At 36.2% G+C, this 23,386-nt stretch overlaps 1 protein-coding gene across 1 annotated transcript in view; it reads left to right on the plus strand.

Annotated features, from left to right (window-relative positions):
- The first annotated feature begins 2,113 nt into the window (after nucleotides 1–2,113).
- Nucleotides 2,114–23,386, plus strand: part of LOC145682181 (uncharacterized) — a 96,593-nt gene continuing 75,320 nt past the window's right edge. Inside the window, exons 1-2 of the mRNA XM_081753768.1 lie at nucleotides 2,114–2,304; nucleotides 21,466–21,556. Coding sequence (XP_081609894.1) covers nucleotides 2,114–2,304; nucleotides 21,466–21,556 — 282 coding nt within the window. The remainder of the gene's footprint in view (nucleotides 2,305–21,465; nucleotides 21,557–23,386) is intronic.

Consider the following 23,386-nt stretch of genomic DNA (forward strand, 5'->3'; position numbering starts at 1 on the left):
CACATTTCTGTAGAAACGATGTACAAATGATTGGGACAATTTGTGCTTGAATAGGACATATTGATGGGGGGCTACTATTTAAACAGCACCCACTTTGTTTTCGTTCTGACGGCGCCCCTAATTGTGTACAAACGAAAATTTCGCCTGCACATTTGTGTACAAACGATTGAGACCATTTCTGATTGAGTCTGATAAGGGGGGGGGGCTGTCTAAATGGACGTCTCCTTTTCACCTCTACTGTAATTAAATTCTTCCTCGAGAAAATCTGTAATCAACACTGTCAGTAGCTACGTCCTCGACTAATATACCTTAACATGTACAGCTTTATTTTCGTATATTTTTCAACAGTTAACCAATTTAAGACTATCGCAAACAAGAATATGTAGTCAACTTCTTAAATACTTCGCTCGCCGAAACACGTTCAGCGCGTGCAACAAGCAAAAACAACATGTTTGGCGTCTCACAAATGGAAAAGGGGGAAAAAAAGAGAAGGAAAAGCAGCACCGCAGTGCCTTATCGCAGTCAGAGCTGACAACATAGTTTCGGTCGTCACTAACGCGAATAGACCTACTAGCGGTGTACAAGAGTTATACAGTTACAATATACGTTGTGCCACAGTAGCGCTACAGGCGGAATGTGCACGAACTACAAATGAATATGTTCCCTTACAAGCATCAGTCACTGTTGCACCCTCTTTACATTCTACACATCCTTTTTTCTCCCACTTTTTGACCTTGACAAGCAGAAGTACCAGGCTTTCCGAGTTCACAACCATAAACTGTTTGTGTACAGAGTACGTTTTCAGTTCTTCGAATGACTGTGCGCGCGAAGAACAAGGGTGATGATCGGGCTACCGTATTCGGAAGTCAGAAATACCCGGTTGCAATAATAAATGTAAAATACAAATATAGAGCCTTGACAATGCCGTGAGGATGAATATATATATATATATATATATATATATATATATATATATATATATATATATATATATATATACATATATATATATATATATATATGGTGAGCACAGAAACAGTCCCACGTTTATTCAAATTAGTGTAAATAATGTCCGCGCCACCTGTAACGGGGTAAATATCGAGGCGGTAATCTAGCTCCAACCAGACGTTGAGAAGGATATCCGGTGTGACGGAGTTGACAGCATTACTAATGCGTTCTTGGAGATCGTTCAGAGTTGCAGGTAGTGGAGGTGCACACACTTTGTCCTTCACAAATCCCCACAGAAAGAAGTCACAAACAGTGAGGTCAGGTGATCTTGGAGGCCACTTGCAAAGAAGTTGATCATTGACTCTAGAGCGGTTTGGGAGGTTCTCGTTTAGAAACCTGCGTACAGCACGATGCCAGTGAAGCGGCGCTCCATCTTGTTCTAGAACGAAGTCGTCTATCTCTGCATTAGTAAATTGAGGAATCAACCAGTTACGTAGCAATGCTAAGTAACTTTCACCTGTAATTGTTTCTGAAAGAAGAACGGACCGTGCACCCGACGCTCTGGTACTGCTCAAAAAACATTGATTTTCGATGAGTCACGTTCCACATTTACAGTAACATGAGGATTCTGGCTTGGCCATTCCTTACATTGTGTCTATTTACCTTTCCAGTTAAGTGAAAGGTGGCCTCATCACTGAAAATGATCTTCGTCAGAAAGTTTTCGTCATCCTCCATGAAATTTTACATAGTCTCACAGAACTCACGGCGCATTACCTTGTCTTGTGGGTATAACTTCTGAAGCAACTGCAGTCGGTATTGATGACACCACAAACGCTTGCGTAAGATCTTGCTTACTGTTGTTTGTGGCATCTGCAACTCTCTGCTAGCTTTAATTTTATAAATGGCATAGTGTTTTTCTCAATCCAAGTGTTGGCATTTCCTTGCTAGAAGCCATGACACAGCATATGAATCGCTTCGCGACTTTCCGGCCCACACACGGATTGATATGTTTGCGTCACCAAACTCACCATTCGCTCTACTGCTTGGGTATGGCATGGAAACGCAGTTACTTCTTCTTTTGGTAGTTTCAGCAACGCTACTGCAGGAATTCAAGATGCAGGAGACATTTAAACGGAGCGCAAAACCTTGTTATTGATAAAAAAATATGATTGGGAGGGAAAAGAGTAAATTCAGCGAAGCTGTTCAAGAAAGTAACGACATAGCCGGAAAATCTGCTAGAAGAGTCTTCTTAGGTGGAAAGAAAGACCAGACTGTAACGCAAGCAAAGAGAGGAAAACATTGGTATCGGCGGCAGATCAAAGAAGAACACAAAATAGTAGAAGAACCAGGTTCAACGTATTAGGGCAACGTTGTGCCGAAGTCTGGTAGTGGAGAGGACATCACCGCGTCTGCGTACGAATGTCTGGAGGAAAATGGAAGTCATAAGTCAACGGTGGTAGCAGCTGGCTATGACGGTGCATCAATCAACACGGGAAGATTTAAATGGGCTCTACATTGTTAAAAATAAATCAATCGAGAACTTCAATGAACCGTTTGTCTTCTTCACGGAAATGAACTACCGCTTCGTTACTTAATATGACATCTCGAGGGGGCAGCATCGGGTCCAAAAAAACTTTCGTTACCCATTCGAAGAAAGCTCGACAAGTGCAAAGAAGCGCCCTTGGTAGAATACCAAGAAAAGGTTGAAGACCTCAGTGCGGACCAACAATATTTACCAGCAATCGACAGAGCGATTCACGCAGGTTACTGTATTTAAACTTGGCGAACATGAAACCCAGTCCAATGACCCAGTCACGTTGGCTTAACAAGACATGTCGCATTCCTCGTTTGTACATTAGCACAGCGAGACCTTGCAAGACATTCATGTGTCTTGTACAATACATCTCATGGTGTATCCCCGGATCTGGTTTGCAATCCAGCAAAAACTATCATGCTGTGAAGAACCGCGGTATTTATGGAATTTGGGAATCTAGCCCAATTTCTACCAACGGAATCTAAGCAGATAGTATTCTCTGAATTTTTTAATAATTCGCAGTTCTTAAAAATAAATTTTCACGCGGACGATTACTACGACATGATGGAGTGGATGACCTTGTCCCTTGCAGAATCAGCTCACCATGATGCTCACAGAAGACGAGACTGAAAAAAATATTTACTCAGTTGCAATGCTCGGAGAAGAAATAAATACGTTATCGGGCCATACCCAAGCATTAGAGTGAATGTTGGGTTTGCTGGCGCAAGCTTCTCAATCCGTGTGCGGGTCTGTAGGTTGTGATGGATTCATACGCTGAGCCTTGGTTTCTAGCAAGAAAATGAAACACTCGGATCGAGAAAAAGACTATGCCATCTATAGAAGCAAAGCAAATAAGTGAGGACGCAAGCAAGTAAGGCCATGGCTGAAGAATAAACAGTGCTTAATTAAAAGTGGGTGGAACTAGAAGTGCTTTCACCTCCTCGTAGTGAGTTCTGGGTTATTTTGGACAAAGAATAAAGTATCGTGAACGTTGATAAAGAATTGCATTAGAAGAAAATATAAATAAATAAATAAATAAATAAGTAAATAAACTCTATTCTTAGCCTAAAGAAAAACAAATCAAGTTCTCGTACATACAAAAAAGCAATCATCTTACCTTAAGCGTTGAAATTTGGCCAATGTAAGCGAACAACTGCACTGCGAAGGAGTAAGCGAGCTTCGGGAAGGTAAATTAGGCACAGTTCAAGCTGCCTCTAAGGCTAAATCCATAAAACAAAAGCAAGAATATATGAGTTTTATATAGCCAAAAACATGAAATATTCTACCGTGTAGTGCGGGTTGCATACATTTTTCATAAAACATTGAACCCGTTGACTAAAAATTCTGAAAATTATCTGATACACTTTGCCCACTAAAAGACACCCTTTAACCCCTTTGCCGAATCGATTTTCGGAAAAAGTTAAAATTCGGCACACCCTAATATATATCCTTCCTCCAGACGAAATATAAGTATACCTAATACATACATACACAGACACACAGACACAAGCACACACACACACACACACACACACACACATATATATATATATATATATATATATATATATATGTGTGTGTGTGTGTGTGTGTGTGTGTGTGTAGCTTGTGTCTGTGTGAGAAAGGTTTCTTTGCCCTTTCAAATTTTAACGCTATTTTCCTTAGTTTCGAAACTTCTTTCATAGTTCTTTTATGATTATATAAGTCAAAAATCTTCGGCATAATTTATATTAATAATTTGAGTTGTTGTAAAACCTTTGGTTCACAATTTTATTTCCCCTACGCACCAAACTACAGATATGACAGATTTGATTCTCCTAGTTTTAGTTTGGTTTCAAATCAGTTCAATTCACTATTAGAGCATTTTTTTCGCCATGATACATAAATTTTCCGCACAAACATTAACATTTTGATTACTAGTTTTTTGGTACTTTGGATACAACAAAGTTGTTATTAAGTATAGACGACTGACAGAATTCCCTGTCGTTGTGTACTTGTCAATAATTAAAATGTTGAAAGACTAGACAGTGCAAGGATTCACGTTTTCCTTTCGTAACTTTTACCTTTGTTTCCATAATTTCTGTTAAGTTTGTCCTTTATTTTAAGTACCTACTCACAAGGGAGGTGTTCGAAGTGTAAATCGTGGATTTCAAAAATGTTTGTGCAGCTAGTTATGGTGGCTCATGGAATAAAGATCCGCACTGCAAAATTCGGCGGAATACCATTATTGGCTGGAGCAGTGTTTCATTTGCGGTTTTCGGCTTTCGTGGTAAAAGTCCGCTTTTAATTTGAAAATTGACTTATTGTTGTAGACAATCTTTGTCATTCGTTCTCATTTGCGTAAAGATACTTTAATTGTGGATCGGCGATCCCTGTGTGTGTGGGAGGGGTAGCCCTCACAAGTATGATACATGTTCCCCCTACATATTGAGGAGTTAAATACAAATGTGTTATTAAATGTACTGTGAGGAGCACATGTGCGACACACGTCTCTACCCAGTTTTTGGGATGCGGATTAACAAGTTGAAAGAGAACTGAAGGGTTTGAAATAGGGCAGAATCAATGCTTATTGTCTGGATTTTATGTTTTACAGAAATGAAACGCTCGTTCGGAATTAGTAGGATCAACGATACTGCAATGTAGGTGATTGTATATTCACTTTAAATTGTGTTAATGTTTCATATTTTGTAATTAACGATTAGCAAGTATGTACCTGCAGAATCGTCTGATAGTGTACTAGCAAGCCCGTTATTCATTTCAAGACTAAATGGAATAGTATAGGGAATATAATGAAGAAACAAAATACGAAAGAAAAATGCAGAGACGTCAGCTAATAGAATGACTTTGTATTAACCAGAGTGCGTGAGCGAGGACTCCTCTCCACTTGTTTACCGAGCTCCTGCTTCAAAAAAGTCTGACCATAACTAATTTAGATATGAACCAACTTTGTGCAATCATTTATTTGGTACTTATGAGTAATTTAAAATTATAAAATTAGTATTAAAAATACAGCATAAACAATTATATATTATTGCACAAACTAAATTATTAAGTACCCCAGGCTGGGTAAGCAGACGCTAAAATAACGAAAACGTTGCATGCACAACGCTAAATACACTCACTGTCATTTAAATCTATTTGATGCTGTTTAAACCATGCGCGAAGAAACTGCTAACTCCATTCGAGAAGTGCATGCGTCCTTGGACAGACGTTATTTTGAGTTATCGTTTTGTATAGAGACAGCCTTTGGCTAGCTCTGGGCTTCGCTCCCAGGCCCCGCGTTTACTCGGCCTACGGCCTCACATCTCTTAGGTATCAGCCTTTGCATCAAGAGTGAATTTTGTGCATTTGTTCTTTAATCACATTTCCTCAATTTGGCACAGCTGGGGGCTTCGCCCCCTGATCCTCACATTTGCTCAGCCTACGGCCTCGCACCTCTTAAATCCACAATTCTACCAAATTTAAAGTCTTTTCCTATTTCAACTATCTAAAAAATAAGATTTTGTATCCTAAGGAAACGCTCATTTAAATAACATGGGGATTTCTTCATCCCCCTTTAGAGCCCTTAAACCTAAAAATATTCACTTTTTGCAATTGCCTTGTACGTTAGTCCCTCAAAGCTACACTCTTACGAAATTTCATCTTTCTAGTCCAGTCGGAAGTCCCTAAACTTTTTGATGTTTAGAAGATGTCCCATATAAAAAACATGGGGAAGATTTTTCAGTTCCGATAAAACCAATCTACAGTTGAAAGTTTTTATTTCTAGCAACTTAATTAGTTAACGCTAACGAAAACGTAGAAGAATAACGAATTTCAAGTTTTTATTTCAATTCCAAGTACCTTAAATATGAGATTATATGTCCAAGAAAAGACCCGTTTAAATAACATGGGGAATTGTTTCACCTATTCTTAAGATCCCCTAAAAATTAAAAATATTCACTTTTGGCAATTTTTCTGTTGGTTAGTCCCGAGAAGCTACAATCATGTCAAATTTAATCACTGTAACCCTACAGAAAGTGCCCAATAATTTATAGGTGTAAAATGTGTTTGATATAAATAACATGGGAAAGATTTTTCAGTTCCCTATAAAACCACTCTAAAGTTGGGTTGCTTTTTATTTTTACTGATTTACTTGGGTAGTGCTAACAAAAACGAACAAGCATGCCGAATTTCAAATTTTTATTTCAATTCTAAGTGCCTAAAATATGAGATTATAGGTCCTAAAAAGGCCCATTTAAAAAAACATGGGGAAACTCTTCGTCTCCCATTTAGACCCCCTAAAAATTAACAATATTAACTTTTGGTAATTTTCCTGTCGGTTATTTCCGGGAAGCTACAATCATGCCAAATTTAATCATTGTAGCCCTAGAGAAAGTGCACAATAATAATGTCAGCTCATGTAGTTTTATATGTAGTTAAGATTAACCCTGGAACCGTACACGGGGTACACCTTTACCCCAGTTATAATTTAAAGTTCCATATTAAATCTGTAGTTTGCTCCTAGTTTCATTGTTTGAATAGCTGGTTAGTTTGTCAATAGGAGCCAATGTATATTGTTGTCTGTAACTGCTGTGTGGCAATTTCGGGGCACACCTGTACTCCTGTGTACGGTTAACGTATAGTGATTTTTGTTGTGATCTTAGTAAATAGCAGAATGGAAAGTCTCAACGTTAATCAAATTCAACAGTGTTTAATGGAAGATTCAACTGACACTTCTTCAACGGATGGTTCGGGCAGTGAGGAGAGTGTTGTTGTTGAAAATATTACATCAAGTGAAGAGTCAACTGATAGTGACAGAGAAAAAAGCTCCTGTGAATTTGGATCGTTTTGAAAAGAACTTCAATCAAAGAAACGTCCACGTGAGTTAAAAATCAAGTGATTCAGAGCAAAGTTACTTACTAAAAGTGTGTGAGACTCCTGTGATCCTTTTTGGAAGAAATACATACAAGTGGAGTGGAGTTAAAGCTGCTAGAATTCGAACGCCAAAACGGAACTTGGTTGTTCATTTTCCAGGAAATAAAAGGTAGTGCTCGACTTGTTACGTCAGAAAATGAAGCTTGGTGATTATTCCTTGATGACAACACACTAAATAAACTTGTTATATCTACGAATGCTGAAATTCAAGTTCAGCGTCAAAAATACAACTCTAATGACACTGTAGATGTTAATGTAGGTCCAAGTTTCACTCGAGATACAAACCTCGTAGAAGTGAAGGCACTAATAGGTTTATATTATTAGCTGGTGTGTTCGGAATGAATTCAATAAACGTTTCAGAGGTTTTCAACAAAAACACAGGAATAGCATACTTTCACGTAATAATGTCCGAAAAGCGATTTGAATTTCTGACAAACTGTCTTCGTTTCGACGACCGTTCAACAAGAAAAGAACGAGCTAAAGATGATCTCTTAGCTCCAATACGAGATCTGTTTGACCATGTTGTGAAACGGTGGCAGGAATTATATTGTTCTTCCGAATATTGTACATTAGATGAGCAGTTATTGACCTTTAGAGGGAGATGTCCGTTCCGTATATATATTCCATCAAAGCCAGTTAAATATGGAATAAATATACTGATGTTTTGTGACGCCAAAACTTTTTATATGGTCAATGCTGAGGTATATATGGGAAAAGGATCAACACCAGCCAACGCATCTGCTTCCGCATATTACACCGAAAACTTGACATTACCCATTCAGGGTACAAACAGAAATTTTACCTTTGATAATTGGTTCACAAGTATCCCTACAGTTGAAAAACTTCTTAACCTTTCTATGACGTTAGTGGGTATATTGAAGAAAAACAAACCCAAGATTCCGGCTTCATTTTTTGTACTTTAAAGACCTAGAACGGAACACAGCTATGTATGCATTCAGTGGTGCCAACACTCTCTTATCATATTGTCCTCCCAAGCCGCAAAAGAAGAAGATAGCTTTGGTGCTTTCTACGATGCATGACCAACCTGACTAGAACAATTCTGTTCATATTCCAGAAATTGTTAATTGTTACAATACCACAAAATGTGGTGTAGACTGTTTTGATCAGATGTGCCATAAATACACTGTTTCTCGCAAAACAAGACGTTGGCCACTGTGCTTGTTTTACGGGCTACTGAATGCAGTTGGGATTAATGCGCTCATCGTATTAATGGGATCACCACAAAAGAAGAATAAATCTTTGAAAAGAAGATCGTTTCTAAAGAATTTGGCCATTTCACTAATTACTCCCCATCTTGATGACCGATGTCATTTGCCTACGTTGCAATCACATCGCAAGGAAACTATTCGTGGGATTTTGAAGATGGACCCAGTTCAGGTTCCTCCTCAACGGTCATGTGGATGCGGAAGGTGTAGTTTTTGCCCAAGAAACAAAAACAGAAAAAGCCGTGTTACCTGCAGCTTGTATGGGAAATTTATTTGTTTGGAGCATCAGAAGAAGATATGCTCATCGTGCTCTAAATGGATATAAAAAATGTGTTGACTTACGAGATGCTCAGTAGTCGTTTCGTGTTTTATGTAAAATAAAAATAATATTAAACAATGTAAATAATATTCTTGATACCGGTCATGTCTTTCTTGGGGTACGCCTGTACCCCGTGTGCGGTTTGTGTAACATATTTGAAGTGTACGGTTCTAGGGTTAAGACTGCATATCTCTCATTAGGAAGCCAGTGTCTTATGGCGAGTTATGAACTGCGTTTTCGCTTGAATTTAGGTTCAATGTTTTTACATGCGTGTTAGTAAATTTGATACATTTTGAACACGTGATGAATTATAATGAATCCTGTGAATATCATTCCACTTTTACAAACTGCATTTCCTGCTGAAAAAATATGTAGCAACAATAATTACGGATAATGAAAAAGAATCGACATCATCTTTTGTTGATATTTTGAATGTGGTATGAAAATTCTCATTTTTGTTATCGGAAAGACGGCAGAACACAACAACGATAAATACTTAACAGTGTTCATAGCCGTAGACAATCCGGAATGCGGAGTTGTAGAAGATGATATCCCTAAAGGCTATGCAGCACCAATAGAGTACTAGAAAAATGTTTTCGATATTTGGAAATCTAAATCAAGTCCTGGAGCTAAAAGAAAATTTTCAAGCGCACAAACTAACTTTAAAAACAGTAAAACATATGTCGCAAGTTCACCGACAGGAAGCTCAAATGGATAATTAAGGAACACGGAATGACAAATGTTCATCTATTTCTAATTTCGTATATGCAAAGTTCATTGAAGTAAAAGAGATTTCATGCCTGTACATAGCATGGATCTTCGGAAACGGGCAATTGAAAATAAATTAATTAATCTTGTAAATTTTAAGGGTTCCAAAGTTGGTGCGACCGCTATCAAAGGAAATATAATATTGTGTCGAGAAAAATAACAAAATTCGAGTCACGAGCCGATTTTGACAATCCAGAACAAATAGACATTTCATCCACATCTTTGCAGCTAGTATTCAGGAATACGGAACCGGAATTCGATATAGACAATACTTATAATTCCGATCAAAGTGGTATGTCATGGAACTAAACTATAATCGTAAGTTAGCTATATCAAAATCTGGAAAGATATGTAAGCAGCATTTGGAAGAGCGGATACGTGACGTTTTGGTTTCTAACATAGGGGATAAAAATGTATTGTTCGTAGGTTTATGGTCGTCTTTTATCTAGGAGGAAACACAGTAACACATTCCGGAAAACATAACGCTATGCATCAAACAAATTCCATCGGGAACAACTTGGGCTGTACAACCATGGGATGTTTCGTGCTTTAGAATTTGGACGAATTTTGTACGGAAAATAACTGATTTCATAATTTTACACCAAGCAGATATACAACTTCACCAACATAACAAACATTATAATATTCAGTCGCTAGTTTACGAACAATTATCATCTACTAGCCACTATGATGTGTTCATATATACGGTATAAATCCGAGTTGGTATAAATCCAGATATGTAGATGCGAGGCCATCAGAATTTGTTAATCTAGTGAGTTTCTGAGTTTCCTTAAACGAAACTATCATATGCGAGGAGTGCGAAGGGCTTCGCACGGAACACTTTTTCGAGCTCTTTCATTTCCGTAAATCATACAATCCATAAGTAAGCATGAATTCTGAAAAACTTCTACATGAAGCCCTGCTGTTCTCTTTCAACTTGTGATTTAGCATCCCAGAAACTAGCTACAGACCAGTGCCGCACATGTGCTCCACAAAGTGCTTTTAATGGCATATTTGAATTTAGCTCGTCAAAATGAAGGGTGGAATATGTATCACACTTGTGATAGGGGCCCTCTGCACACAAGGATCCACGATCCCACAATTGAAATAAATTTACGCAAATGAAGACGAATGGTAACGGTTGTCGACAACAATAAGTCAATTTTCAAATCAAAAGCCCGATGTTTACTACGAAAGCCGAAAATCACGAATGGGGCACTGCCCCACCCAATGGATTAATCCGAAATTTGTTGTGCCGCTCTTTATTCCTTGAGCCCCCATAGGGATCTGCACAAACATTTTTTTAATCTGAGACTTACGCTTCGTACACTCTCCTTGCCAGAAACACAGGACAACCAGTAATATTTCTTGTATATTTGCACTGCTAATTTCTTTTCCTTCATTTCGTTGCAGATAGATTCACTTTGAACTTAGGTAAACAAAGCAAGAAGTAAAATCATGTACAGACAAGGTGCAGTCTTAGTACCATGAATGACATAGAAACGGACGTCATGAAATCTCTGATAACGTATCCGTAGTTCAGCTTTTGAACTCTCCAGAATTTTAAAAAGTGTTCAGTTGATTTGATTTTGAGTTTAACGTACCGTTCAGTAGCGAGACTATATGTATTCGAGTGCAATGACACTTACGAGTGAGGAAAGGACATTTTAATGAATACATTTTATTAGTTATGAGTGTGTGAAAAACAAGAAATTCGAAAAAAGTAGCGTATGTTTGAACACCTAAAGCAGACAGTAAAGTGAAATACTGATAGAAAAAAAATAAAGCTTAACGAAAATACTATAGCCATCTTAATTTTGAAGCTTAAGATTATATTTACATATACCATTAAACTTGTTAGCTAAATGATTAGCAGCATAGTTTTCAAATTAACACCTTTTCACACTATTTCTAACCAAATCGAAATGCAACACCCGATGTTCCTCTTTGTCGCCAAACGGCTAAAAATCGATGTTATGGATTCTACTCATGTTGAGACGTAATATATTTTTAATCAACGTTATGTTTAGATATCACTTCAGGGCAAGAAAGGAAGATTAAACGAACCCTACCATGCTAATAGAACAAATAAAAGTAGCATTACGAATCTACATTATCAAAATACTATTTATGGAATTGAAATTACAAACTGATACGTGCCACGTAAAATAAGTGAAAGATGTCTGCAGTCTGCAATGCGAGGAAGTACTGAACCGCACGTTAAACCATCCATCGTCAGTGAAGGTATACACATACCTTATGACGTGGTAATCAGAGTACGATATATGAAAAATGCGGTGGATAATGAGGGAGTATATAGTGAATCTCATAGGAAATATGTCCAGTCCTCTGAGGACGACTATTGAAGTGCATAATTAAAGCGTAAATTGATCTGAAACTTTGAATACTATAGCAGTGCACCTTCATTGCAGCTTGTAGGGAATTATGCTAGATTTGGTTTGGTAAACGTTAGCTTTTGGATGGTGAACCAGCATTCAACGTCGAAGTTTGGCTGGGCTAAAGTAGGAAGACCGGTGACATTTTGTTGGGTGAACGAAGCATCAACATTCTCAATGTCGTTGGGGTTTGGTTGTCACAAAGGTTGGGGGGGATAGTTGGGGAGTGATTGGGTGAACAAAAATCCAAACCTCGTTATGTTGGGAAATGGGTGGGAAATTGTTGCGAAAGCGACTGAACCTGACGTTGGACCACAGTTGGTGTGTCGCAACAGCACCATTTTCCAACGTTGGAAACTGATTTTCTACTAGAGGAGAAGCATACCGAAAGTAAATTCCACAACAATTTAAAATTCCGGAGGAGAAATGAACCTGAGTTATCGTTAATTACGCAGTTAATCACAAGTTCTTTAGTCCTGCGGCAATTAAATGTATGATATTTATTGTAATGTGCAGGAAAATACGTAGAAGATTAAAATATTAATTATCTAGAAAATATAAGTCAAGATGCTCTTCGTATTATTTGAAGCGTTTTTACTCATGTATTAGCCAAAGTGTACGTAGTTGATATGTTATTATTTCTCATGGAAACTAATTTCTTATATTATCTAATATGAACTTGGGATGTCTAAGACATCATTTATTTTTATTCTGCATTATAACTAGGTTTCCTAACAACAGTGTTGCCAGATGTATGTGTGTAATTGTTTAAGTTACGATTTCCTTATTTATGTCATTAACTACGACATATTTATTTAATTGTTCTTTTATAGAAAAAGCTATCAAACAGATCAATAGCAACTTGTTATAGAGTAGCGTGTGCAAAGGTGGGTTCCAGCTGCATTAGAATGAAGTATGTTAGAATGGGGTGGAATGGGGAAGAGTAATGAGTACTTGAGTATTCCAATGAATTCGGAGTTAAGCTTTAATACATTCCATCCCGAAAACACATGGAACGGCGGATTTCTTGAACTAATTTTGTATCAGCGAAAAAATATAGCTTCAGGGACCATCATTCAACACTAAAGGCAATGCCGACAGATAACCAGCGGTGCCAGCCTAACATCAAGTTACAATTTTTCTAATAGTACAACGTCAGCTTACACATGTAAAACGTAAGCAAACAAACTCCAACTTGTCTCTCAGTGTGGCAAACTAACACTGCTACAGCATCACCAATATTGCAAGATATAATTCCGTCCACCATTTAAATCTTCGAAACGGCGAGGGATGTTTAAACTTAGTTCCCGCAAAAGACGGGTAGTATGAAAGGTAAGGTTACGTTAGGTAAGATTCGTCTTAGTTTCTCAGAGCTTGCTATCTTTTATGTCAGATTAATTTTAAAATTCTCTCTCAAATAATGTTTCGCATGGAGCACTATTTGACATTGTTCCAATGCTGCTCCAGATTCCCAGTTAGAGTGACAGTCCTCCAAACAGACAACTTCCTATTAAACATGCGTCTTTGGTGAGTGATGAAGGCATATACTTGATAACATTGGAGTTGCAGTAGCATAGTTCTTTGCGATCACTATTTAAATTCGATATCTATCTATCTATCTATCTATCTATCTATCTATCTATCTATCTATCTATCTATAATTCGTTATATATATGAGGAATGGTGGCTCAGTGGTAGATCGCTTACCTCCAGTTGCGTAGGATCCGTGATTTGATCACCGTCCAAGTAACTTTGTGGCAAACAACACTGTGAGTGTGTGTTATCTCGTGGTACTCCCGTTTCCTCCCAGTTCTCATTCCACCAACTTTTCTCTCATTATTCTCTTACGTTAATCATCGTCTCCCTTAGCCTAACGGGCATAATAGTGGTATTTGATACTCAAACGTTTCATTTTCAAAGATTTCATATCTGTCTATCTATCTATCTAATTGTAATGTTCTTCAATTTTTTTTTAATCATAATAATCCAGTTAATATCCAAAAATATTTTATTTTCATAATATTCTCTAATGAGAAATGATTTTTAAAACAAGATGAATGTTGAAAGATAATTAATCAATGTTTCGAGTACAATAGGCGATTCCTTATTTCTGAGTATATTAAAATTTATTACAATCTTCTTGATCTTTCTTCTCAATCAACGTTTTGAAGAATACATTGAGACTACCTTACTCAATTTCAGATATGTGAGACGATAACATCTTCATAAAAAACCATTATAAATATAACAAAAATTGTTACAATGTCATGTGTGAGAAAAATGATCTAAGCCTCAGTCTGTAAATTTCGATATAGTAGTCAGCACCTCGTTTTCTATGAAGATACGTCTTCAGCATTCGTTTACGTGGTTATTAATATTATTGCTCGTAGTGGTATTAAATTGTTCAAAAGGACTTATTACAGGTGTGATTTCAATTGTCTAATTCACGAGTTGTGTTTCATTCAATGATAACTCTGAATTGCTTTCTCTTTCACAATTTAGCTGAGATTTAGATGTAAGACAGTGGGATATGTATAAATTGCCAGATATGATACATTTATTTGTGTTGTAGACTATAGTGGAAGCAATGAATAAGGGTTTAATCCAAGGGTAATCCTTGTCATCATAATGTGGGTAATAACACTGGTCGGTATGAAAATCCTCCCAGGAGGGTGAAAGGGTGTACCGGATAGATTTTGAGATGCTGATTACGAATCTCATCGAGAACGTTCCAGCACGTAAGGTTTTATTTTTGGCTGGGTGCTGTTTCCATAATTGAGAGAAAAATAGTATTTATCGTATTTAATATGTGTTTTCCGTGTTTGGAGTGCATAATTCTGAATTTTTATCTTAATCCAAAAAATGTTACTAGGCTATATCCCAGGAACATTCTTTTCTCTAGCTAACGACCCCCGGGAAACGTACCACTTTCCATTGGGTTGCAAAGAGTTATTGTCGTTCCACACTGCATACGCTAAAACCTGGGCGTTATTGACGGAGAAAGGTTTCGTAATCAAGTTGCGATCATTTGTAGGCTCCCTTTTGTCTAGACGACAGACAGATTGTTGAAAAAGGCGCCAAGACATACACCACGTTTTCGCGTGAAACAAATATTTCAGTTTCGAGTTGATCTTCGTGGTAGAAGGTTGTGTTACGCTGTGTCTTTGTATACCGTAGATGCAAAATATTTCTGCGTAAAATATTGATCTTTGTGTTAACGAACATGCCGAGAACTTGCAACAATACGACAGATTCATTCTGCTACATAACGTGGGGAAGTAATTTCAAGGGACAAAGAAGGCAATTGTCACCGTTCCTGAAGACAGCCTACCATCTATACTTCGTGTGTAATATAGGCGACCAGGATCGCGTTAGGGCTCCGAAATAAAGTGGTAACTCGTGTTCGCGTACTCTCACAGGATGGTTGAAAGGTACACATAAATCGATGCCGTTCGCCGTACCTATGGTTTGACGCGAGCCCCGTTATCATGTAACTTCTGCCTGACTAATATAAAAGGTTTCTCAAAAAACATGAAGCATAAAATACAGTACCCTAACTTGGATTCCGCGAGGAGACCTGCGAAACATGATGTTTGTCTGCCTGTACCCGTGCCACTAGACTCATACACCCTGTGCAGTGTTTCATCCGATGAAGAACCTGCTGCTTGAGAGGATGTTGCACAATCTTCTAGTACACAGTCAGATCCCAATTACGCTTCGGTGCCTGAAACTAATGAACCACATGTGATAAGTGAGGAAGAGCTGAATGATCTGATCAGAGACTTAAACCTTCCCAAGTCTAAAGCCCTGTTGCTTTGCATCACGACTTCAACAATGGAATCTACTAAACCAAGACATGATTATATCGATGTATAGGAAAAGAGAGGTGAGCCTAGTTCCTAATTTTACAACGGATTGTGATTTGGTGTATTGTAATGACATCCCATCGCTTATGGGACAACTGAAGTTGAACTACAACACTGAAGATTGGAGGCTATTCGTAGATCCCTCTGGGATAAGTCTCAAGGCAGTGTTACTACACAATGGCAATGAAAAGCCAGCCATCCCTATTTCTCATGCTGTACATATGAAAGAAAATTACGAGAACACGCGAAACCTAGTGCGGAAAATAAAGAACGAAGAATTGAGGTTGTCTGTATGCGCTGACCTTAAGGTTATTGTCATCCTCACCGGTTTATAAGGAGGTTACACAAAGCACTGCTGCTTCTTGTCATTGGAATAGTCGAGCCAAAGATCAGTACACCATCATAAAATGGCCACCAAGGAAGCAACTGGTCCCAGGGGAGATCAACGTGGCTAAAGAACGTCTTATGGATCCGGAGAAAATATTCTTACCACCCCTTCATATCAAATTAGGGCTCATGAAGGTCTTGGTCAAGACTCTGAACCGGGATGATGAAGCATTAAATCATCTCAGAAAACCATTCCCAAGACTCACCGAGGCCAAGGTGAAAGAAGGTGTTTTTACGGAACCTCAAATCAGAGACGTTTTTAAGGATACTACATTTTCTTCTAATCTTAACGAAGTAGAAAGTGAGGCTTGGGGGGCCTTTCGAGAAGTGTGCAGTAACTTTCTAGGGAATCATAAGTCACCTGATTATAAAGACATTTTGGGCAGGTTAATTACTTAATTTGGTAACGTGGAATGTGATATGTCTCTAAAGTTACACTTTCTGTATTGCCACCTAGACTTCTTCCCTGAAATGTACAGCTTGGGGGAGGTCTCTGACGAACACGGGGAAAGGTTTTACCAGGAAGTAGCTACCATCGAGAGGCGCTACAGTGATAAATGGAGTGTGAATATGTTGGCAGACTCCTGTTGGAATGTGATACGCGAGACACCCTATAGTAATTACAAGAGGAGTAGAAAAACCAAGCGACTCGTAAGTGTTAAAGTTTAATTTTTATGCAATTTTATCTGCATAATTTATATTGATATTTAAATTATAACGTGCAAATTATTATGCGTGGAGAATTGCATCTTTGGACGGACATTGAAACACCAAACTCCTCCCTGAAAACTGGTACGTCCTGGAGAAAAACGGGTTACGGATTAGAACTCAGGAGCTCGAAACCTATAGGGATCATCTATTTCGTGGGAGCGAAAAAAAGTTTCATTTTGCCGACCAGTGTAATTTGAATAGAATACTCACCATGGAGAGGTAAACTACGATATTTTCAAAAGTTGAAAATGACATTATAAGTCTCTGGAAAACGGGAATTCTAGTTTTATAAAATTCATTTTGAGATAAGTAAAATATTTTGTGTGATTCTATTCTATGATTTACGATATGATCGTCTGTAACTCTAGTTCCACATTACTTACATTTCAAAAATTATATATAACGCCATGATAATAATTAAAAGTATAATTGTCTTCAAAATGCCCAATACTGTGTAAACTAAAATCATTGTTGTTGTTCTGATACAGTGGTCCCAAAACTTATGAAGCTTCTGAGCCAACCTGCTGTTTTTAAATCTTACTGTGAGCTACCAACCAAAAGAACTACCAGCTTGTTTAAAAATAAATCTTAAATTTGTTTATTGCCTATAAACGCCAACCGAAGCATTAATACTATCTACCGAAAATGTCCCCGCGAGCTACTAGTAGCTTGTGATGGACGGATTGCCAATCCCTGTTCCAAAGATTTAATCTGAAACAAAGACACATGCACGTTACAATCCAAATATTTACTGTTTGTAAATAGAACTATAAGCTATTATGTAAAATTTAAATTTGAAAACAAAGGAATTAAGTCATTTTTCTTCTATGTATAATTGTGAAAACACCAAAGGCGTAGCTCCTCTTTAATTCTTGCACATTCTTTTTCATTTAAAGAAAGCGTGGAGAACAGCAACGCCCAAGGAATTGGTACTAAAATCGTTTAAGATGGTGATATTATGAACTGTTATCAATACTCTGTCCCTGGAACGGATTCGGTTCAAATTATCTTCATATACCCAGTTTCCCATAGGGAGACCGAAGTCTCACTAGTATATTATATTTTCATTATGCTGTAATATTCAATATTCTCATCTATGAACCCACATTAATCCAGTGAATCGTAAACAAACGTAGAAATTAATACAATGAAAAATCGACTATACTTAAAATAATACTTTTTACTAGTAAACTAACATTTGACAAACTCGCTTGTCGTAGGGTCATTCCATGTCAAATCACCTACAGCACTGTGCTTCAATGTCTCAGATTCTCTGGATGAGATTTTTTGAATGAGAAATGGGCCGGGGCCATTTTTTTTTTTTTTTTGAAAAATGTGAATTTTGCTTCAATTTCACTTTTCGGCACTCAGTATCATGGAACTAAATTACCATAACTTCCTTATTTTTGACGTTATTAGTCTCATCAAGGCGTCATATGAAAGCTTACTTTTTGCTCTTTCAGTAGATCTTGCGAAAGGTTACACTGTCGAACATTAATAGCCATACAAACCAAATTTTAGGGTTTATCAAATTGTGCTATTGCTCAAAAGTTACAACTATGAAACTTTTAAACTTTTTAATACAATCATCTTAGCACATACATGATATATTTAAAATATAAAAAGGATGCTTCTGGTATTATTCGAATTATTATTTTTTGGTATCTTATATGTACGGAAATATACAGTTTTAAGGTTTCTTACAAATTGTGTCATTGCTCGCCAATTATAACTGCAAAACTCTTGAAACCTTTTCTATAGGATCATTTTAGCACATACATGATACGGATAAAATATAAAAAGGATGCTCTTGGTATTTTTGTAATTATTATTTTTGTACATCAGAGTGTAATTAATGCATCACTCTGGGCCTCCTATATTCTACTTGGCCAGAAAATGAAGACTTTTGTTGGATAGCGTTTGAAAATATCATCTGGGAAGTTCCTGTTTCATCTATTACAAGCCGATCAGGCCGGACTTACGCAACTGAAAGCAAAATTAAAAGAAGACATCATATCATCAATGAAAAGAATGAGCTGTGAATTATAGGACACAACGTTTTGTATGTAAATCTACGTAATTTAACAAGTATTACTGGTATGTATGTTTATTCTATTTATCTATTTACATTAGTCTATTATTTCTTATTTTTTTGAAAGATTTGTAATAATCACTCAAACTCTTACATTGCTAGGCCTATATTTTCTACTCACAAAACCGCAACACTATTACAAAAAAGGTATCCCTTATTGTTATTTAATCATATCTAGTAAATGCAAACTAATTCTGTAATAAAAGTTACAAAAGTTTGATAGTTGTAAGCGATAGTACAATTGGGAAAAAAGTTGAAAGTCATATTTAAAGTACAAAAATATAATATTATGGTAAAACCAACTACACATTACACCAGTTCTATTTTTTAAACATACCTAATGTTTACTAAGATGATTATTTGAAAAGTTTTAAAGTGTAACAGTTGCCACTTCACAGTAACGATGGCTAAAATTTTCCGAAATCGCAATTTCCCCTTTCCGGATTTTTTCCGAATTCCAGATTTTTAACAAATCGAAATTTCCCTAAAACCGAAATTTCTCCAATTACACTTTCCGGAATCCGGAAAGTAAAAATTCCATAATAGGCCATCACTACTTCAGAGGAAAGACATATTCTGTTAACAACAGTAAATCTGTAGATTTTTGTACATTTAAATCACAAATAATAATAATAATAATAATAATAATAATAATAATAATAATAATAATAATAATAATAATAATAGTAATAATAATAATAATAATAATTACAAAAATACCAAAAGCATACTTTTTATTTTTTAACCATATTATATATGCGATCACATGATTCTACAAAAAGAAGCTTCAAGAGTGTCATAGTTGTAACTTTTGAGCAATGACACAATTAGTAACCAAAACTAAAAATTTTTTATTTCCGTACACGTAAAACAAAAAAAATATAAAAAATACCAAAAGCACCATTTTACTTTTTAATCATATCATTTATGTGCGCAGATAATTGTACTCGTATTTAAAAAGTTTCAAAACTTTCATAGATGTAACTTACGAGCAATGACACAATTTGTAACAAAACTTAAAACTGTATATTTCCGTCCATGTACTACGAAAGAGATAATAATTACAAAGTACGAAAATCGCTTTTTTTTTATTTTTTAACCATATCATGTATGTGCTAAGATGATTATGTTTAAAAGGTTTCAAAAGTTTCATACTTGTAACTAACGAGCAATGACACGATTTGTAACAAATCTTAAACTGTATATTTCCGTTCATAAAAATAATAATTACAAAAATACAAAAACGCCCTCTTTATTTTTTAAAATAACATGTACACTCATGTCCAAAATGATAGTCGCATTTCTATAAAAATGTTGTAGGAATATAATTTGATAACGAATTCACTGGGCATATCTTATAATGTTTGTGTGTGTATAATAGGCAAATACATATATGTGGCAAATTTTATGTGAAAAGAGCGGTAAATAAGAACAATAAAACGAAAATAGAACTTTATTGTCTATTTAGCAACATTTTGTTTTACTCATTCTAATTTTCGTATTCATAATTCTTTTCCTATGAAATTTACCACAAATATACATTTCCCGATTGTACACATAGTATCAGTACTAAAAGTACCTTGCAAAATCATTATCAAATTATATTCTTACAAAAAGACAGTTAGAGATATGCGGTAATCATTTTGGACATGGGTGTACATGTTATTTTAAAAAACAAAGAGTGCGTTTTTGTATTTTTGTAATTATTATTTTTATGTACAGAAATATACAGTTTAAGATTTGTTACAAATCGTGTCATTGCTCGTTAGTTACAACTATGAAACTATATACATGTTAAGGTGACTGTACAAAAGGGCTTCAAAAGTCATTGTTCTAACTTTTCAGGAACGGCACAATTTGCAAACAATTCTAAATTTTTTTATGCCCATTAATGTTTGACAATGTATAGTTTTGGATAGTTGCGTAGGATCTACCGAAAGATAAAAACTTAAGCTTTCATTTGACACCTGGATGAGCCAAATAACTTCAAAAATAAGGAAGTTATGGTAATTTTATTTCCATGATGCTAAGTGGCGGAAAGTGAAATTGAAGAAAAAGTCAGACTTTTTAAAGTTTCTCCCCGGCCCATTTCGCACCCAGAAAATCGAAAAAAAAATAATTCACGATAATTTCATTGGTATTAATATATGCCACTTTTTGAAAAGAATCTGAGACGTTGAAGCACGGTCATGTTTTCAAATTAGGTGATTTGACATGGAATGGCCCCGTAGTGTGACTAACTAATTAATCTATTTTCGTCGAAAGAATAAAATAACACCCGAAATAAATTGTATTTTTCTACAGGAGAACTCCACCGAATGAAGAATGGATTATGCCCAGTGACGGCGAAAGTGAATTTACTTTTGTAATGCGAAAACTAGAAAGGCCAATAGCTGTAAGTATCTAGAATACAATATATATCACGATTAACTAGTTTTCATATTGAGTACGTACATTTTTGGTAAAAGTAGAATTTCCAAATTCCTCCTAATTTTCAATACTTTGAAGTTATTTGTGTTAAACAGGTTGCTATTTGCAGCGTTTGGTTCTTTCAAGGTGAATGCGATTTTGTAAATATGCAAAGTGCAACCATGGAATGTGACCTTCACTAGCTCAGACTATTGATCTTAGTTCGTCACTATATGGGTGATATTTGTTACTTCCACTTAGAATATTTGAAATACTAAATTAATAACTACTTACATTGCGGTGAGCTTCAATTGAGAAAACCAAATAAAGCAAGGAATTTCCGACTGAGCTACATTTGAAACTGTTGCACAGGGGTCTTCATGTTCTATGTTAGTACATGGTGAATTAACGAAGGGATTATTTCATGTTAAAATTAAGACGAATTTTATCTGTCAACCTAATACTGTAAAGGATCATTACTATATAAAAGCAAGTGGAGAGATATTAACTACTCTCTCTGTAGATGAAGATGACTGTGTCACTTTTAATATGGATTCTAAATCAAACATAATAACATATGATTGACAAAAACAACTTTTATCCTGTGGTTTATTAAATAAAAATTGGTGTTAGAAAAAAAGAGGGAATGTTATTTATAACTCTCGTTGAAATCACTTTGACTGCAAATATTCATTGAACGTGCACGCACTTAAAATATCTCAAGCACCATTCAGAATCAGGTTATTGTAATTGTAGTAATAGTTAGCCAGTTATGGGAGTACGTAAACGTCTTTATACAAAAACTGTTTTGCAAATATGGTTGACATCAGGATTATTATGGGCGTTAAAGTGGTGGACTCGATAATTGAGATTAGCTTTTAATTTCCAAACTCTTTGTGTATCGACTGATTCAGCTGATATAGATACTTCTTACATTTTGAATATTTTGTTGTTACATTTTGATATTGATTTTGTATTTACCATTATTCTCATTGTCTCCAAGAAAAACCTTTTGAGGTCATATAAGTAGAATAGAGGGGGTTCATAAGCGTGGGAAAATTTTGGCCCTAAAACTGTTATTAGAGGGCTCTATACCGGCCTAAACCAGTATGTTGCTATGCTAGAATAAGGAAGTATACTCTTGGACGCCAACCAGATGTAGAAACAAGATGAAACATGACTTTTTTCGTCTCCTCATCTTATATTGTCTAGTTATTTGAACCCCCACCCCCTTCTCCTCCTGGAAAGCCAAAGAGCATAGGCGATTTAGCCCCTTGGTCCTATTCCCACGAAATGCTTGTAGGTTATGAACTGAATGCATGCTATTCAAATGATCGAAGCTTCTCAGCAGATTGTATGAAATTGGTCTTAGTTGCTAAGGTAAATAATATATTTTATGATTTTTTTTTAAAACGTGGGATTAGAAATAATATATGAGTCTCATAACGAAACACATACCCATACACTCCTCCCCCAAGCCTCCTGCGAAGTGGGTGAGGATTTAGCCCTGGTCTTATCCTCACGAAATGTCTGTAGCTTATGGCCCTTGTGGAAAATTTTCGTCTGGAACCTTTTCAGGAAAATGAGTTGATAAGACTAATAGTGCAGTTCATGATTCTTTTAAAACGTATTGGACTTCTTGGATTGAGCATTTTCTAATAGCGGAAGCTTCTCATAGCATATCATAATGTTTTAAAAACGTAGGATGTTGTATTGCATGTGAAAAGTGTTATATGGATATTCACATGTTCATGCCTGTTATGACAAGTAATTAAAGTCACTTATGTAGAGAAATCAAAGATCAGATTGTGCCAAA

Source organism: Thermobia domestica, chromosome 3, assembly GCF_964235325.1.
Source record: "Thermobia domestica chromosome 3, izTheDome1.hap1.1, whole genome shotgun sequence".
NCBI classification, from domain to species: Eukaryota; Metazoa; Arthropoda; class Insecta; order Zygentoma; family Lepismatidae; genus Thermobia; species Thermobia domestica.